This window comes from Ornithorhynchus anatinus, chromosome 9, assembly GCF_004115215.2.
Source record: "Ornithorhynchus anatinus isolate Pmale09 chromosome 9, mOrnAna1.pri.v4, whole genome shotgun sequence".
In the NCBI taxonomy this organism is placed as follows: Eukaryota; Metazoa; Chordata; class Mammalia; order Monotremata; family Ornithorhynchidae; genus Ornithorhynchus; species Ornithorhynchus anatinus.
In genome coordinates, this window is record NC_041736.1 from 59,195,251 (window position 1) to 59,213,325 (window position 18,075).

The 18,075-nt window shown below is 51.1% G+C and overlaps 1 protein-coding gene across 23 annotated transcripts in view; it reads left to right on the forward strand.

The window, feature by feature from the left end:
- The window catches only part of NRXN1 (neurexin 1), a 637,736-nt gene that overhangs the window by 313,356 nt on the left and 306,305 nt on the right, over positions 1 to 18,075 (forward strand). For all 23 annotated transcript variants that reach the window (XM_039913064.1, XM_039913065.1, XM_039913071.1 and 20 more), the window contains 2 exons: positions 1,009 to 1,447; positions 10,749 to 11,132. In XM_039913064.1, the coding sequence (XP_039768998.1) occupies positions 1,009 to 1,447; positions 10,749 to 11,132 (823 nt within the window). The remainder of the gene's footprint in view (positions 1 to 1,008; positions 1,448 to 10,748; positions 11,133 to 18,075) is intronic.

The following is an 18,075-nucleotide window of genomic DNA, read 5'->3' on the forward strand; positions in this document are numbered from 1 at the left end:
AAGCAGCGTGGCTCAGTGGAAAGAGCACGGGCTTTGGAGTCGGAGGTCATGGGTTCGAATCCCGGCTCTGCCACTTGTCAGCTGCGTGACTGTGGGCAAGTCACTTCTCTGTGCCTCAGTGACCTCATCGGTAAAATGGGGATGAAGACCGTGAGCCCCACGTGGGACAACCTGATTCCCCTGTGTCTACCCCAGCGCTTAGAACGGTGCTCTGCACATAGTAAGCGCTTAACAAATACCGTTAGGGACAGCCTGATTACCTTGTATATCCCCCCGGACTTGGCACATAGTAAAGGCTTAACAGATACCATCATCATTACCGCACGCAGAAAGCGCTCAATAAATACGGTTGAATGAATGAAATCATTATTATAAACCCGTGAAGTTCATACCCGCTAATAGGAGACGATGACAAATAACGGTTTGCAGATCCACTCAAGTCATTCGACTGAATCAAACCATCCGTGGTATTTATTGAGCACTGGTTGTATGCAGAGCTCTGTATTAAGCGCCTGGGGGAGTCCAGTGGAGCAGAGTCGGGTAGGCACAGTCTCCACAGCTTCACAAGGAGCCGGACAGTCCGCTCACCTTCGGCAGAGAATGTGCGTGTTGATCTGTTGTCTTCTCCCAAGCGCTTAGTACAGTGCTCCACACCCAGTCGGTGCTCGATAAGTACGATCGAACGAATGAATCCGCCGCGGTTTGGATCTGTCCCTCGGGTCTTGGATCCCGCACCGCCGACGGATTCCGAAATCTCGTTCGGGGGGTGAAACGGCCGCGTCCCACCCTCCAAGCCGCGCCTCGATCGCCGGGAACTCGTAGGCGCTTTAGGCTCCAGTGGCGAACGACCCCTTTCCGTTCCTCCGTTCGATCGTATTTACTGAGCGCCTGCTGCGTGCAGAGCCCTGGACTAGGCGCTTGGAAAGTACAACTGAGCAATCAAGAGAGACGACCCCTGCCCACAGCGGGCTTCCTCCGCCCCGGCTGACATCCGCTCTCTGCTTGCAGGTGGTCTACAAGAACAACGACGTCCGGCTGGAGCTCTCCCGCCTCGCCAAGCAAGGCGACCCCAAGATGAAGATCCACGGCGTGGTGGCCTTCAAGTGCGAGAACGTGGCCACCCTGGACCCCATCACGTTCGAGACCCCGGAGTCCTTCATCTCCCTGCCCAAGTGGAACGCCAAGAAGACGGGCTCCATATCGTTCGATTTCCGCACCACGGAGCCCAACGGGCTGGTCCTCTTCAGCCACGGCAAGCCCCGCCACCAGAAGGACGCCAAGCACCCGCAGATGGTCAAGGTGGACTTCTTCGCCATCGAGATGCTGGACGGTCACCTCTACCTGCTGCTGGACATGGGCTCGGGCACCATCAAGATCAAGGTCCTGCAGAAGAAGGTCAACGACGGAGAGTGGTACCATGTGGATTTCCAGCGAGACGGACGCTCAGGTGACCGCCCCTTCCCCCGCGTCGTGGGGCTCGTCCGTTCGTTTATTCAGTTCATCTGACGCTTATTGGGGCGCAAAGCACCGAACTGAGCGCTTGGGGGAGGACGACAGGACGGTAGACGGACGCGTTCCCTGCCCACAGTGAGCCGACAGTCTGATGGCTCGGTGGAAAGAGCCCGGGCTGCGGAGCCAGGGGTCGAGTTCGACTCCCGGCTCTGCCACTCGTCAGCTGTGTGACTGTGGGCGAGTCACTTCACTCCTCTGGGCCTCAGTGACCTCCTCTGTTAAATGGGGATTAACTGTGAGCCTCACGTGGGACGACCTGATCCCCCTGGATCTCCCCCAGCGCTTAGAACAGTGCTCTGCACATAGTAAGCGCTTAACAAATACCAACAGTATTATTACTATTAAAGTTAAGCATTTGCTCTGGGCCAAGTGGAAAGAGCCCCAGCCTGGTAGTCAGAGGATCCTGGGTCTGATCCCGGCTCCACCACTTGTCTGCTTTGGGACCTTGGGCAAGTCACTTCACTTCTCTGTGCCTCAGTGACCTCATCTGGAAAATGGGGAGGAAGACTGTGAGCCCTAAATGGGGCAGGGACTGTGACCAACCTCGTTTCTACCCCGGCACTCAGTACAGTGCCTTAGTACGAGGAGGCACCGTACTAAGCCACGAGAAGCAGTGTGGCTTAGTGGAAAGAGCCCGGGCCTGGGAGTCAGAGGATGTGGGTTCTAATCCCGGCTCCGCCCCTTGTCTGCTGTGTGACCTTGGGCCGGCCACTGAACTTCTCTGTGCCTCAGTCACCCCATCTGTAAAGTGGGGATTAAGACTGTGAGCCCCACGTGGGACAACCTGATCACTTGTATCTACCCCGGTGCTGAGAACAGTGCTTGGTACATAGTAAGCGCTTAACAAATACCATAAATATTTATTTATTAGTAAGCTCCTCGAGGAAAAAGTCTTGCCACAAGTCGGTGAGCTTCTTACCGGTCTGGATGAATGGGTGTCTGACCTCTTCCGTCCCCGACGGCATAAATACCCGGGTGTGATCAACGGCCGTTCCGTTAAAACACCACTGTCGGGCCGGCGGGGCTCTTAATCATCCGGCAGCGATGGGGTGGTCACCCATTAAAAGCCGATTAGGTTTCGTTCTTTAAACGTGCCCCGGATATTAGGCGTCACCGGAGCACGTAATCAAAGTGTAATTCATTTTATTGAGGGATCCTGATGCCTAAATAGTAACCACAAGCTCTTCGCTTGAGTGATCTGCCTTGGTCACTAAGGCTCAGCGATGGAATTACCGCTCTGATTTACGTTGGCTCTCAGAGTGCATCACTCAAGAGGATCTTGGTGGACGACAGAGCGTCCTTCCTTCTACCTTCCTCCTTGCCCCCGTTCTGGTATTTATTAAGCTCCTACTATGTGCCGGGCAATGGATCGAAACGGCGTGATCTAGTGGATAGAGCATGGGCCTAAGGTTCGAATCCTGGCTCTGCTCTTATCCTGAGAAGCAGCGTGGTTTCATCATTAGGGTACCCATTAATAATAATTATGGTACTTGGTAAGCGCTTACTATATGCCGAGCACGCTTCTAAGCGCTGGGGTAGACACAGGGTTTAGTGGAAAGAGCACGGGCCTGGGAGTCAGGGGTCATGGGTTCTAATCCCGGCTCTTCCACTTGTCAGCTGTGTGACTGTGGGCAAGGAACTTCTCTGTGCCTCAGTTACCTCATCTGTGAAATGGGGATGAAGACTGTGAGCCCCACGTGGGACAACCTGATGCCCCTGTGTCTACCCCAGCGCTGAGAACAGTGCTCTGCACATAGTAAGCGCTTAACAAATACCAACATTATTATTATTAATCCGGACTCGGCCACTTGTCTACCACGTGACTTTGGGCAAGTCGCTTAGGCTCCGTGGAAAGAGCCCGGGCTTGGAAGTAAGAGGTCATGGGTTCGAATCCCTGCTCTGCCACTGGTCAGCTGTGTGACTTCTCTGTGCCTCAGTTCCCTCATCTGGAAAATGGGGATTAAGACTGTGAGCCTCATGTGGGACAACCTGATCACCCCGTGTCTACCCCAGCGCTTAGAACAGTGCTCTGCACCTAGTAAGCGCTTAACAAATACCAACATTATTATGAATTTCTCCGTGCCTCAGTTACCTCATCTGTAAAATGGGGATTCAAACTGTGTGCCCCATGTAGGACAACCTGATTACCTTGTAATCGGCACTTAGAACGGTGCTTGGCACATAGTAAGAGCTTAACAAATACCACCATCGTTATTATTATTATTATTACGTCTGCTGCGTGATCTTGGGCAAGTCGCCTCGCTTTTCTGTGCCCCAGTTACTCCTCCTGTAAAATGGGGATTACATCCTACTTCCTCCTACTTAGACTGTGAACCCCGTGAGGGACAGGTACGGGGTCTGGCCTGATTCGCTCGTATCTACCCCAACGTTAGAACAGTATTTGACACACACTTAACAATTACCATTATAGTTATTATTATTGTTGAGTGCTGCGATAGGTACAAGCTAATAAGGTTGGAAGCAGTCCATGTCCCCACGTGGGGCTTGCAGGTTTAATTCTCGAGAATAATAATGTTGGTATCTGTTAAGCGCTTATTATGTGCTGAGCACTGTTCTAAGCGCTGGGGGAGATACAGGGTCATCGGGTCGTCCCACGTGAGGCTCACAGTTAATCCCCATTTTCCAGACGAGGTCACTGAGGCCCAGAGAAGTGAAGTGACTCGCCCACGGTCCCACAGCTGACAAATGGCAGAGCCGGGATTCGGACTCATGACCTCTGACTCCCAAGCCCGGGCTCTTTCCACTGAGCCACGCTGCTTCTCCTATAAGCAGCATGACTTCGCAAATAGCCCTGGGTTCTAGTCCTGCTCTGCTACTTCTCTGCTGTGTAATCTTTTGTAAGTCATTTCACTTCTCTGAGCCTCAGTTAGCTCATCCGTAAAATGGGGATTGAGACTGTGAGCCCTATATGGGACAGGGACTATGTTGTCCAACCCAATTTGCTTGTATCCACCCCCAGAGCTAAGTACAGTACCTGGCACATAGTAGACACTCAACAAACACCACAATTATCATGAATGGGGATTAAGACTGTGAGGCCCATAGGGGACGTGGACAGTGTCCAGCCTGATTTTTTTCTTTGGTATTCAGTAGTCCTGAGTCCTTACTATGTGCAGAGCACTGAACTAAGTGCTTGGAAGAGTACAACAATAAACAGACACATCCCCTGCCCACAACGAGCTTACAGTCTAGAGCCGGGGCATTTAATAATAATAATGTTGGGATTTGTTGTTGTTGTTGTTGGTATTTGTTAAGCGCTTACTATGTGCAGAGCACTGTTCTAAGCGCTGGGGTAGACACAGGGGAATCAGGTTTGTCCCACATGGGGCTCACAGTCTTAATCCCCATTTTCCAGATGAGGGAACTGAGGCACAGAGAAGTGAAGTGACTCGCCCACAGTCACACAGCTGACAGGCGGCAGAGCCAGGATTCGAACCCATGACCTCTGACTCCAAAGCCCGTGCTCTTTCCACTGAGCCACGGTGCTTCTCTAAGCACTTACTTGTTAAGCACTTACTATGTGCAGAGCGCTGTTCTAAGCACTGGGGTAGACACAGGGGAATCACAGGGTAATCAGGTTGTCCCACGTGGGGCTCACAGTTAATCCCCATTTTACAGATGAGGTAACTGAGGCACAGAGAAGTGAAGTGACTTGCCCGTAGTCACCCAGCTGACAAGTGGCAGAGCTGGAATTCGAGCTCATGATCTCTGACTCCAAAGCCCGGGCTCTTTCCACTGAGCCACGCTGAATACCAGGCACTGTTCTAAGCACTGGGGAAGATGCAAGGTATTTAGGTGGGACGCAGTCCAAGCACTTAACAAATACCATCCCCCAAAAAAGAGAAAAAAATCCCCTTATCGTCAAAGGATGCTTCCAGAACCCAGGGAGAGGCGACAAGATCCCTTCCCCAGGAGAAGCTATCCGCATTTCCTGCATTTTCATCCCAGACCCGAGGCCCTTCAGAAGTCCCGTCAGGCTCCCGGGGGAAGATTTATCATCCTCGTCGTGTCCAAAAGCCTTCCGTCGCCGTGTCATCCATCTGGCCCTTTGCACACGCTCAACGCGGCGGGCGACGGATTGGAGCAGGCAGAACGAGAACAGTTGAATCCTTTCCTCACCTCGAACTCAATAATCATAATATTTGTTAATAATAATGTTGGTATTTGTTAAGCGCTTACTATGTGCAGAGCACCGTTCTAAGCGCTGGGGTAGACACCGGGGCATCAGGTTGTCCCACGTGGGGCTCACAGTCTTCATCCCCATTTGTCAGATGAGGTCACTGAGGCCCAGAGAAGTGAAGTGACTTGCCCACAGTCACACAGCTGCCAAGGGGCAGAGCCGGGATTCGAACCCATGACCTCTTTCCACTGAGCCACGCTGCTTCTCTAAGCGCTTACTAGGTGGCAAGCATCCTTCTAAACACCGGGGTAGATAGAAACTAATGAGTTTGGACACGGTCCCTGTCCCACAAGGGGCTGGCAGTCTTCACCCCCATTTTCCACATGAGGGGACTGAGGCCCGGAGAAATCGAGTGACTTGCCCGAGGTCACACAGCAGAGAAGAGGCAGAGCCGGGATTAGAAGCCGGTGCTTCTGAGTCCCGGGCCCGGGCTCTAGCCACTAGGCCATGCTGCTACTCAATCCTCCCACCTCGGTCCCTGGTCCCAGCCTTGGCTAGAGCCGGAATCTGCCCGACCTCTGAGATTCTCGTCAGCCACCGAACTCCCTGTTTGGTCCTGCCAGGGGATGTGCCCATTTGTCTCTCTGTACGCAGAGGTTTCTTTCTACCCGTGAGACGCAAGGGCTACCTTCTGGATTGGGTTATAGTAGAATAATGCTAATGTCGGTATTCGTTAAGCGCTTACTATGTGCGGACCACTGTTCTAAGCGCTGGGGTTGATACAGGATAATCAGGTCGTCCCGCGTGAGGCTCACAGTTAATCCCCATTTTCCAGATGAGGGAACTGAGGCCCAGAGAAGTGAAGTGACTCGCCCACAGTCACGCAGCTGACAAGTGGCAGAGCCGGGATTCGAACCCGTGAACTCTGACTCCCAAGCCCGGGCTCTTTCCACTGAGCCGCGCTGCTTCTCTAAGTAGAAGTCGGCCTCACTGTGATTCTCCTCACTCTCCCGTCTGAGGAGGCTCTGCTTCCATCACACAGACGTGAGTTTCAGCAGAACTGCCTGCACATCACAAGCCGTGAGAAACAGCGCATTTCCCACGATAACAACCAGCCATTCACCGTCCCCTTCGGACACGGGGGAGACACGATTTGGTGAAAATCTGACAGTCGCCGGAAGGACCCGCTCCTTCCTCGGTCGGAGACCCAGCACGGCAGCGGCCCTGACTCCGAACGAGTCATTTCAGCTCTCCGGGCCCCAGTTTTTTCCTCTGTCAAATGGGATATCTGCTCTCCCTACCTACTGAAGCAGCGTGGCTCAGTGGAAAGAGCGCGGGCTTGGGAGGCAGAGGTCATGGGTTCGACTCCCGGCTCTGCCGCTTGTCAGCTGCGTGACTGTGGGCGAGTCACTTCACTTCTCTGGGCCTCAGTGACCTCATCTGGAAAATGGGGATTAAGACTGTGAGCCTCAAGTGGGACAACCTGATTACCCTGTATCTCCCCCAGCGCTTAGAACAGTGCTCTGCTTAACAAATACCAACATTATTAATCTGCTCTCCCTACCTACTAACCCTACTAATTTGGGGGAGGGGTTATGGTTTTTGTTAAGCTCTTACTTTGTGACAAGCACTTTTGTACGTGCTGGGGAAGGTACAAAGTGATCAGGTTGGATCAGCCTAGGTAGGAGGGAGCAGGATTTAATCCCCATTTTATAAATGAGGAAACTGTGGTACAGGGAAATGAAGTGACTTGCCCCAAGTCCCACAGCAGACAAGTGGCAGAGTCAGAATTAGAACCCGGGTCCTCTGACTCCCAGGTCCGGGCTCTTTCTACTAGGCCTTCTTCTTTCTTCTTTCTTTCTTTATGACATTTATTAAGTGCTTACTACGTGCCCAACACTGTACTAGGCACTGGGGTAAATACAAGCTTGGGTTGGGCACAGTCCATGTCCCACACAGGGCTCACAGTTCCCTGCTTTACAGATGAGGTAACTGAGGCACGGGAAAGTGCGGTGAACTGCCCACGGTTACACAGCAGACAGATGGCGGAGCAGGGATTAGAACCCAGGTCCTCTGACTCCCAGGCCCGGTCTCTTTCCACTAGGCCACACTGCTTCTAGGTGGAGGGCCCTGGATGTCTCTTATCCAGCCCGGTGATTAGCTCGTCATACGGCACACGGTAAGCGCTTGATAAATAGTGTCATAATCGTCATGGCAATAACGAGGGTGATAAGCAGAGAAGCAGGCAGCAGAAAGTCTGCCGCGGGAGAAGCAGCCCGGCTTATCGGATAGACCCCGGGCCTGAGAGTCAGAAGGACCTGGGTCCTAATCCCGGCTCTTCCACTTGTCTGCTGTGTGACCTTGGGCAATCCCCTTCACTTTTCTGGGCCTCATTTACCTCTTCTGTAAAATGGGGATGAAGACTGAGCCCCACACGGGACGCAGATTTTGTCCAACCTAAGTCGGATCTGCCCCAGCCCTCAGTACAGTGTCTGCCACGTAGTAAGCGTTTAACAAATAGCATTAAAAAAGTCCATGCAGCAGGGCTCCAACCAACCCCTCACGGCCCCAGGACACGTCCATCCAGCTCTGGGTCCCCTGGGAATTGGGGCGATCCCGAAAAGTGCCCAGGGGCGAAGACGGTTTGGGGGTTAAGGTGGCAATAAGCTGAGCTTGGCTTGAGTTGGCAGTGTCCCTCATCCTCACCCCATCCCCGCGAAACTGCCTGGCAAGCTATTCTCCCCATCAGGGCGAGGTTAATGACTGTTTTCTGAGGCGGGAGTATTGTTTAAACGCTTAAGCTCCTTGACGTATCCCAGGATACCCTCTCAAGGTTTTTCCCAGCCAACCGCCAGTCATCCTTTGAAAACCATCATTACACATTGAAATCAAAGAGGCAACTTGTTATTCTTGTCAAATTCTGATTGGGTACAGCAGGGTACAACAGATTGTATCAGCAGTTATTCATAGCTAAGCCTGCATTTAACGGCTAAGAAGTCATTGAGATTTGAATTGAAGTCATAGAGTTCCAGTTTAAGAACTAGAAATTATAGACAGAAAAGCACATGGCTCTCTCCAGAGCACATAATTAGGGGTTTGGGGTAATCACTGTTTCCTGAGAACAGCACTCTCTTAGCCGTGTAATGGCAGTGCTGATTTCTGTGTACACCATTCAAGAACCTCCACACTTAGGAATTTCTACTTGAGGAACCTCTTCGAAGATTACTTGCGTTTAGGTGCCGATCCGAACCTGTAACCCGCCAGTAAACACTCCCCCTCTCCGTCCGCCTAACGGCCTGTCGACCTCACGGGGATAAGGTGGCCGTTACTTTTGATACGTTCCGGTGCTGGGTCGCAAACGCAAAGCAAAGCGGTTTAACCAATAACAACAATAATAACTGGGGTATTTGTTGAGTGCTTGCCGTGTGCCAGGCTCTGTACTAAACTCTGGGGTGGGTACAGGCAAACCTGGTTGAACTCAGTTCCTTTTCCACGTGAGGCTCACCGTCTCAATCCCCGTTTTGCAGATAAGGTAACGGAGTCCCAGAGAAGTAAAGTGACTTGCCCAAGGTCACACATCAGACAAGTGGCGGAGCCGGGATTAGAACCCAGGTCCTTGCTCTATCCACTATGCCATTATCCAACAGCGGCTAACTTTGTTGACCTTTGGGACGTGGACCCGTTCTCTGCCTTCGAGTCTGGAGAAATTGTTAGCTTGTCACTCTGCCCCATTTGAGTGTAAGCTCCAAGGGGCCAGGGCGTGTATTTTGGAGGAGTTTCCTCTGTATTTCCCAAGATTTTTTAGTAGATCGCTGTGCACTCAGTGAGCGCTCAATAAATAACATTATTGCTGCTATTGTTTGGGCTCAGACTTGATGCTCAGTCGTCGGAATAACAAAAATACACAGTTGCAGGATGATTTTCCTTTTATATCAATCAGTGATGGTTTCGGGCTCTGAAGGCAGCCACGGCCCCGCTCCGATGGTTGAGGAGGAGTAACTCTCCCCTCGATGCTCGTAGAGTGTCAGAGAGTGAAATGAATGTGCTCCGCTTTTTTCTCCTTCCTGCCAAGCAGATCGGTTGGACGCGGTCTCTCTGTCACAGTGTTAATCCCCATTTGATAGAAGGGACTGAGGCACAGAGAAGTGGAGTGACTTGCTCCGGGTCACTCAGCAGACCAGCGGCAGAGGCAGGATTAGAACCCGGGTCCGTCTGACTCCCAGGGCCGGGCTCCGTCTGCTAGGCTGGGAAGCAAGAAGCGGGCAAAGAACACCACCCGTTTTGGAGCCTTCCGGTGGTCCGAAGGGGCGGGCGAAGGGTGGCGCGAAAGAGACAGACGGCAACCCATTGCACTGCAGACTCTTAGGATTCCCTAACCCCACAGGAAGATCCCTTCACCTTAATAGGAGAGTATTTTTAAATGATCTTTACTAGGTACTTACAGGGTGCCAGGTACTGTACTATGAAAAGATAATCAGGTTAGACACAGTCCCTGTCCCCCATGGAGTTCGCAGCCTTAATCCCCATTTTACACATGAAGGAACCGAGGCCCAGAGAAGTGAAGTGACTCACCCAAGGTCGCCCAGCAGACTGGGGTTGGAGCCGAGGCGACAACCCAGGTCCTTCTGATTCCCAGGTCCGTTCTCTATCCACTAGGCTACTCGGCTTCTCTATTCAGTGCTTCCAATGTGTCAAGACCTAGGGTAGATAGACTACGAGATCGGACGCATTTCCTGTTCCTCCCCCTTCGATACTGGATGATTCCTTTCCCGACCTTCAAAGCCTTATTAAAGGCCCATCTCCTCCAAGAGGCTTTCCCTGACTAAGCCCTCAGTCCCTCCTCTCCCACTCCCTTCTCCCCTTTATCCCCCCCTCCCTCAGCCCCACCCCACTCCCGTCCATATCTCTAATGCATTTATTACTCACTGTGGGCAGGGAACGTGTCTACTAATTCTGTTCTGTTGTTGCACCGTATTCTACGCGTCTACTGATTCTGTCGTCCGCCCCCAAGCACTTAGAGCACGCAACGAGCGCTCACCAGATACGATCAGTGGATCGCCCGGCTGACCGACCTCTTGTCGCCCGTGCCCTCCAGGTACTATTTCCGTGAACACGCTGCGTACCCCGTACACGGCCCCCGGGGAGAGCGAGATCCTGGACCTGGACGACGACCTGTACCTCGGGGGGCTCCCGGAGAACAAGGCCGGCCTGGTGTTCCCCACGGAGGTGTGGACCGCCCTGCTCAACTACGGCTACGTGGGCTGCATCCGGGACCTGTTCATCGACGGCCAGAGCAAGGACATCCGGCAGATGGCCGAGGTCCAGAGCACGGCCGGGGTGAAGCCCTCCTGCTCCAGGGAGACGGCCAAGCCGTGCCTCAGCAACCCGTGCCGGAACAACGGCCTCTGCCGCGATGGCTGGAACCGCTTCGTCTGCGACTGCTCCGGCACGGGCTACTTGGGCAGGGCCTGCGAGAGAGGTAAGTCCCTCCCCGGGTCCGCTCGGACGGCCGAAGGAGACGGGGTAGCCCGCTGACTCCCCCCGCACACTTCCCTCGGGGCCGCGCACGCTCTGGGCGCTCGGTAAATACCACCGTTGGTGTCTAACCTCTTGTCTTATGCTGTCGAGTCGTCTCCGACCCACAGCGACACCACGGACACATCTCTCCCGGAATGCCCGACCTGCATCTGCAGTTGTTCCGGCACTGTAGCCTCTTACTCCTCCCAAAAAGCTGTCAACTTTCTGAGGGAGGCGAAGATGTGTCTGCCTTCTGTTGGACACAGTACAGTGCCTCTCACGTGGGGAGCGCTCAGTAAATATCACTGATGGATTCTGGCCTTTCGCCTCTCCCAAAAGACTGTCAAGTCTTTGAGGGCAGGGATTCTGTGTCCGGCTTCCCTGTGGCCTGCGCTTAGACGATAGTAGAGTCCCTCTCACAAAGTAGGTGCTCAGTAAATACCATTGATGGGTCTGGCCACTTGTACAGTCCCCAGGGAAAGGGTGCTTGCATCTTAGCTGTGTAAGACGTTCCCCAGACCTCGGTGCCGTGTCCGGCACTTCAGCAGATATCACTGCTGGATTGATGACCGTGAACTAAGCGACTGGAAGTCCATTGTGTGCATCTGATCATCTTTTTGTGGTATTTATTAAGCACTTACTGTGTGCCGAGGCACTGTTCTAAGCACCGGGGTAGATACGAGGTAATCGGGACATCTTTCCCTGTTCCACAGAGGGTCAAAGTCTTAATCCCCATTTTACAGATGGGGGAACTGAGGCCCAGAGAAGTGAAGCAACCTGCCCAAGATCGCCCAGCAGACAAGAGGCGGATGCAGGATTAGAACCCAGTTCCTTCTGACTTCCAGGGGCCACGCTCTGTCCACTAAGCCATGCTCTTCGCTTACGAAAATCACGTCTCCAAGAGTCCTTCCCTTACTAAGCCTCATTTTCCCTACTCCCGCTCCCCTCTACGTCACCCTTGGACTTGGATCTGCCCTTTATTCACCCCACCCTCAGCTCCACAGCCCTTATGTCCTTAGGAAAGTAGTGTGGCTTAGTGGGAAGGACTTGGGAGTCAGAGGTCATGAGTTCTGATCCCGCCTCTGCCCCTTGTCAGCTTTGTGACTTTGGGCAAGTCACTTAACTTCTCGGTGCCTCAGTTACCTCATCTGTAAAATGGGGATTGAGATTGTGAGTCCCACGTGGGACGACCTGATAACCTTGTATCTACCGGTGCTTAGAACAGGGCTTGGCTTTTCCCATCATTATTATATATGTATTTTATTTTGAAGTCTACCTCCCCCTCTCGACTGTAAACTCGTTATGGGCAGGGTTATGGGCTGCTTAGAGAAGCAGCGTGGCTCAGTGGAACGAGCCCGGGCTTGGGAGTCAGAGGTCATGGGTTCGAATCCCAACTCTGCCCCTTGTCAGCTGTGTGACTGTGGGCGAGTCACTTCACTCCTCTGTGCCTCAGTTCCCTCATCTGCAAAATGGGGATGAAGACTGTGAGCCTCACGTGGGACAACCTAATTCCCCTGTATCTACCCCAGCGCTTAGAACAGCGCTCTGCACGTAGTAAGTGCTTAACAAATACCAACATTATTAGAATTATCATTACGTGTCTACCAACTTTAATACCGTACTCTCCCAAGCACTTAATAACAGTGCTCTACACAGAGTAAGCACTCAATAAATATGATTGATTAACTGATAGATTCATTTATCAGCCACACTTTCCATCTACCTTGCCACCTCTTATCCCGCGTTTATCTCCCGGCTGCCGGGCCCCGGAGACAGAATCTGTGGGGGCGGCTTATGTTCAAACACTGTTAAGAGGTATCGAATCCAACCTCGAAAGTGTCTGTAGAGCATCCGAGTCCTCGCCTCTAAAATTTCAGCAGCCAAAATCAAATCGATCTTACTTAATCTTGATGAGCTCATCCACTCGTTAATTTTCGTTCCAATTACCAGCCGAAAGAGTAAAAAAGATCCCTATCCTATCAATCAGTGGGATTTATTCAACACTCACTGTATAGAGAGTACTGGTCTGAGCACTTGTGACCGTGCAGTAGAAAAAAGTAGGTATAGACAATTCTTATGCTTGTCCTTTATAGTCTCTCCCCAAATTTGTCATATTGAATAAGCGTTATTTTTCCTGGAGAGACCATTATGTGAATCTTTATTCTAATACAGTTAAACAACCTTATCCAATTATGCACTGTTTTCATTATTAAATGATTGCAACCCATAGACCATCACAGTAAATCTCCTTTTCTATTTTTTTTCCCATTAAACAGTCGATCGTATTTATTGAGCACTTACCGTGTGCAACGGAACGTACTAAGAGTTTGGGAGAGTACCATGTCCCAGAGTTGGTAGACATGTTCCCTGCGCACGACGAGTTTACCTTGAGTTGTTTTAGTGCCTTTTAGCTGTTGCATGAGGAAAGAAGAAGAGCTTTTCCTCAGAACGTTGCTCTGAGACAAGTAGATTCTCCTCCTTGTCAACTGATCGGTGGTATTTATTGAATGCCTACTGTGTGCGGGGCAATGTACTAACAACAGAATCGATAGACACAATCCCTGCCCACAGGGGATTCTATTTATCTTGATTCTATTTATCTTGATTCTATTTATTGCTATTGTTCTTGTCTGTCTCCCCCAATTAGACCGTGAGCCCGTCAGAAGGCAGGGACTGTCTCTATCTGTTACCGATTTGTCCATTCCAAGCACTTAGTACAGTGCTCTGCACATAGTAAGCGCTCAATAAATACTATTGAATGAATGAATGAACAAGGAGCTTACAGTCTAGAGAGGGAGATAGAGAGAATAAATTATAGATAGGGGAAATGGCAGGTTGTAAATCGACGGACCTAAGTGCAGTGGGGCTGGGGATGGGGTGACTGTCAAGTGCTTCCTCCTTTCATTCACTCGATTGTATTTACTGACCGCTTTCTGGGTGCTGAGCACTGTACTAAGCACTTGGAAAGTACAATTCAGCAATAAAGAGAGACGATCCCTGCCCACAACGGGCTCACAGTCTAGAGGGGTGGGAGACGGACAGCGGAACAAGCGAACGGGCATCAAAATAATTAAGTAGAATTACAGAGGGGGGTGGAAGAGCAAAGGGAGCGAGATGACGCGGAAGGGAGGGGGAGCTGAGGAAAAGGGGGCTTCGTCTGGGAAGGCCTCTTGGAGGAGGTGCGCCTTCATTAGTGCTTTGAAGGGGGGAAGAAGTGATTGGTGGATTTGAGGAGGGAGGGTCTTCCAGGCCAGAGGGAGGATGTGGGTCGGGGGTAGCCGAAGTCAAGGCACAGTGAGAAGGTTAGCACCAGACGAGCTAAAGTGCTCAAGAAGTGCTTAAGATCTAGTGGCATAAGCCATCTTAAGGGGAGGGCGGATAGGGAAAAGAGAGTTTAGTCAGGGAGTGATTTTGGGGGGAGTCATGATTTTATTAAGGTTTTGAAGATGGGAAGAATGGTAGTCTGTTGTATATGAAGCAGCGTGGCTTATTGGAAAGGGCAGAAGTTTAGGAGTCAGAGGATGGGGGTTCTAATCCCAGCTCCATCCCTTGTCTCCTGTGTGGCCTTGGGAAAGTCACTTCACTTCTCTGGGCCTCAGTTCCCTCATCTGTAAAGTGGGGATTAAGCTGTGAGCCCCATGTGGGACAACCTGATTAACTAGTGTCTACCCCAGAGCTTAGAAGAGTGCTTGCCACATAGTAAGTGCTTATAAATACCGTAATTATTATAATTATGAAGCGGGAGGGAATTCCAGGCCGGAGAGGGGACTTGGGCAAGGGGGTCAGCAGTGAGATAGACGAGATCGAGATACAATATTCACTCATTCATTCAGTAGTATTTATGGAGCGCTTACTATGTGCAGAGCACTGTACTAAGCACTTGGAATGTACAAGTCGGCAACAGAATAAGTAGATTGGGTTTAGAAGATGAAAGTGCGTGGTTTCCCTTGTAGTAAGAAATCAGCCAGGGGGTGAACCGATTGAGTTCTTTAAAGCCAATTTTAAGGTGTTTCTCTTTGATGCAGAATTAGATGGGCAATCACTGGAGGTTTGTGAGGAGACATAGACTGAATGTTTATTGTTTTTAGAGAAACGTACGGGGAAGCAGAGTGAAGTGAAGAGTGGCGTGGGGAGACGTGGGAGGCAGGGAGGTTGGAGAGGAGGCTGATGCAGTAATCGAGGCAGGATAGGATAAGAGTTTGGATCAACGTGGTACCAGTTTGCATGACGGGGAAAGAGCAGATTTTAGCAACGTCGTGAAGGTAGAACAGCCGGGATTTGCTGACAGATTGAATATGTGGGTTGGACGAGAGAGATGAGTCGAGGCCAGTGCCAAGGTTACGGGCTTGTGAGCCAGTGATCGTGGAGAATATCTTTCTCTGGATGTTGAGTGTTCTATGAACTGGAAGAAAGAAAATGGCCTCGGTTTTGTTTTGCATAATAATAACAGTAATATAATCATCGTCGCCATCATAACTGTGGTCTTTGTTAAGCACTTACTGTGTGCCGAGCAGCCAAGCGCTGGGTCGGATAGATACAAGACGATCAGGTGAGACACGGTCCCCATCCCACATGAGTCTCACGGCCTAAGAAATAAGGAGCCCGGGTTTTCAGTGCCCATTTTACAGGTGAAGAAACTGAGGCACAGAGAAGTTAAACAACTTGCCCAGGGTCCTAAAGCAGGCAAGTGGCCAAACCAGGATTAAAACCCAGTTCCTCTGACTCCCAGACCCGTGCTCTACCCACCAGCCTCCGACACAGACCCCCAGCAGAAATTTAATCTGTGACCCTGGGCATCGGTGGCCACGCCTTCTACCCAATGTACCCCAATTTTACCCAACGCTGGGGTACGGTGAGGTCCGGAAAATCGAAACTAACGAATGCTGTGAAGGTCACCCACTGTCTTGGGTGGCATGAAATGAGGACATCTAAATAGCCCCCAAGCTCGTACCGTTTATCATTTGAGACGCAACATGGCTTAGTAGATAGAACCCAGGCCTGGGAGTCAGAAAGACCTGGGTTCTAATCCCAGCTCTGCCACTTGTCAGCCGGGTGACCATGGGCAAGTCGCTTAGCTTCTTTTTACGAGATGTTCTTCCCCTTGACGCTGTTTAGTGCCATCGTTCTCGTCTGGCCGTCTCCCCCGATTAGACCGTAAGCCCGTCAAACGGCAGGGACTGTCTCTATCTGTTGCCGACTTGTTCATCCCAAGCGCTTAGTACAGTGCTCTGCACATAGTAAGCGCTCAATAAATACTATTGAATGAATGAATTAGCTTCTCTGTGCCTCAGTTACCTCATCTGTAAAATGGGGATAAGAGCGTGAGCCCCATTTGGGACAGGGCCTGTGTCCAACCGGATTGCAGTGTATGTACCCCAGCGTTTAGAACAGTTCTTGGCTCGTAGTAATTATTATGCTTATATTATCTTATAATACATATTGATATAATGTGCTTATATTAATTATTATTACTGAATCCTTTGGCTTGAGGCAGTTTCTCTTCTGCCTCCAGACTGTCTTGTAACTTGAAGGGAAAGGGTGTGTAACCTCTCAGATAAATCTCAGAAACCTTCATTCAATAGTATTTATTGAGCGCTTACTATGTGCAGAGCACTGTACTAAGCGCTTGGAATGTCCAATTTGGCAACAGATAGAGACAATCCCTGCCCCGTAACGGGCTCACAGTCTAAACGATGGGCTTCAGGTAGGACATAGCCTGTCAGCTGAGAAACAGTGTGGCCTAATAATAATGTTGGTATTTGTTAGGCGCTTACTATGTGCAGAGCACTGTTCTAAGCGCTGGGGTAGATACAGGGTCATCAGGTTGTCCCACGTGAGGCTCACAGTCTTCATTCCCATTTTACAGATGAGGTAACCGAGGCCCAGAGAAGTGAAGTGACTTGCCCACAGTCACACGGCTGACAAGTGGTAGAGTCAGGATTCAAACCCATGACCTCTGATTCCCAAGCCCGGGCTCTTTCCCCTAAGCCACGCTGAGTAGTTATGATAGCATCTGTTAAGTGCTTACTATGTGCCAAGCACTGTTCTAAGAGCTAGGGGGCATACAAGGTAATCAGGTTGTCCCACGAGGGGCTCACAGTTTTAATCCCCATTTTCCAGATGAGGAAACTGAGGCAGAGAGAAGTGAAGTGACTTCCTCAAAGTCACACAGCTGACAAGCAGCGGATCCGGGATTCGAACCCCTGACCTCTGACTCCCAAACCCAGGCTCTTTCACCTGCTTCTCTAATGGATAGAGCATGGGCCCGGGAGTCAGAAGGACCTCGGTTCTAATCCCGGCTTCATCACTTGTCTGCTGTGTGACCTTAGGCAAGTCACTTCACTTCTCTGGGCCTCTCTTACCTCATCTGTAAAGTAGGGATTTAAGCACGTGAGCCTCACGTGGGACAGGGACTGCGTCCAACCGTGTAGCCTCCCCGGCACTTAGTTTTTGTTTAGTTGGTATTTGTAAAGCACTTAACTATGTGCAGAGCACCGTTCTAAGCGCTGGGGTAGACACAGGGGAATCAGGTTGCCCCACGTGGGGCTCACAGTCTTCATCCCCATTTTACAGATGAGCGAACTGAGGCCCAGAGAAGTGAAGTGACTCGCCCACAGTCACACAGCTGACAAGGGGCAGAGCTGGGATTCGAACTCATGACCTCTGACTCCAAAGCCCGTGCTCTTTCCACTGAGCCACGCTGCTTCTCTTAGTCCAGTTCCCAGGAACATAGTCAGAGCTTAACAAATATCATTAAAAAAAATAGTGAGAATTTAACAAATATTATAAAGAAAAAAAGATGAAGTCCAGATGCCTTCAGTAAAGTGTGCGTCTTCTGCCACCCTGTGGCGAGACTCTGCCATTGCACCTCTCCAATGTACTCAGGCAGAGGCAGGTTTGTCATA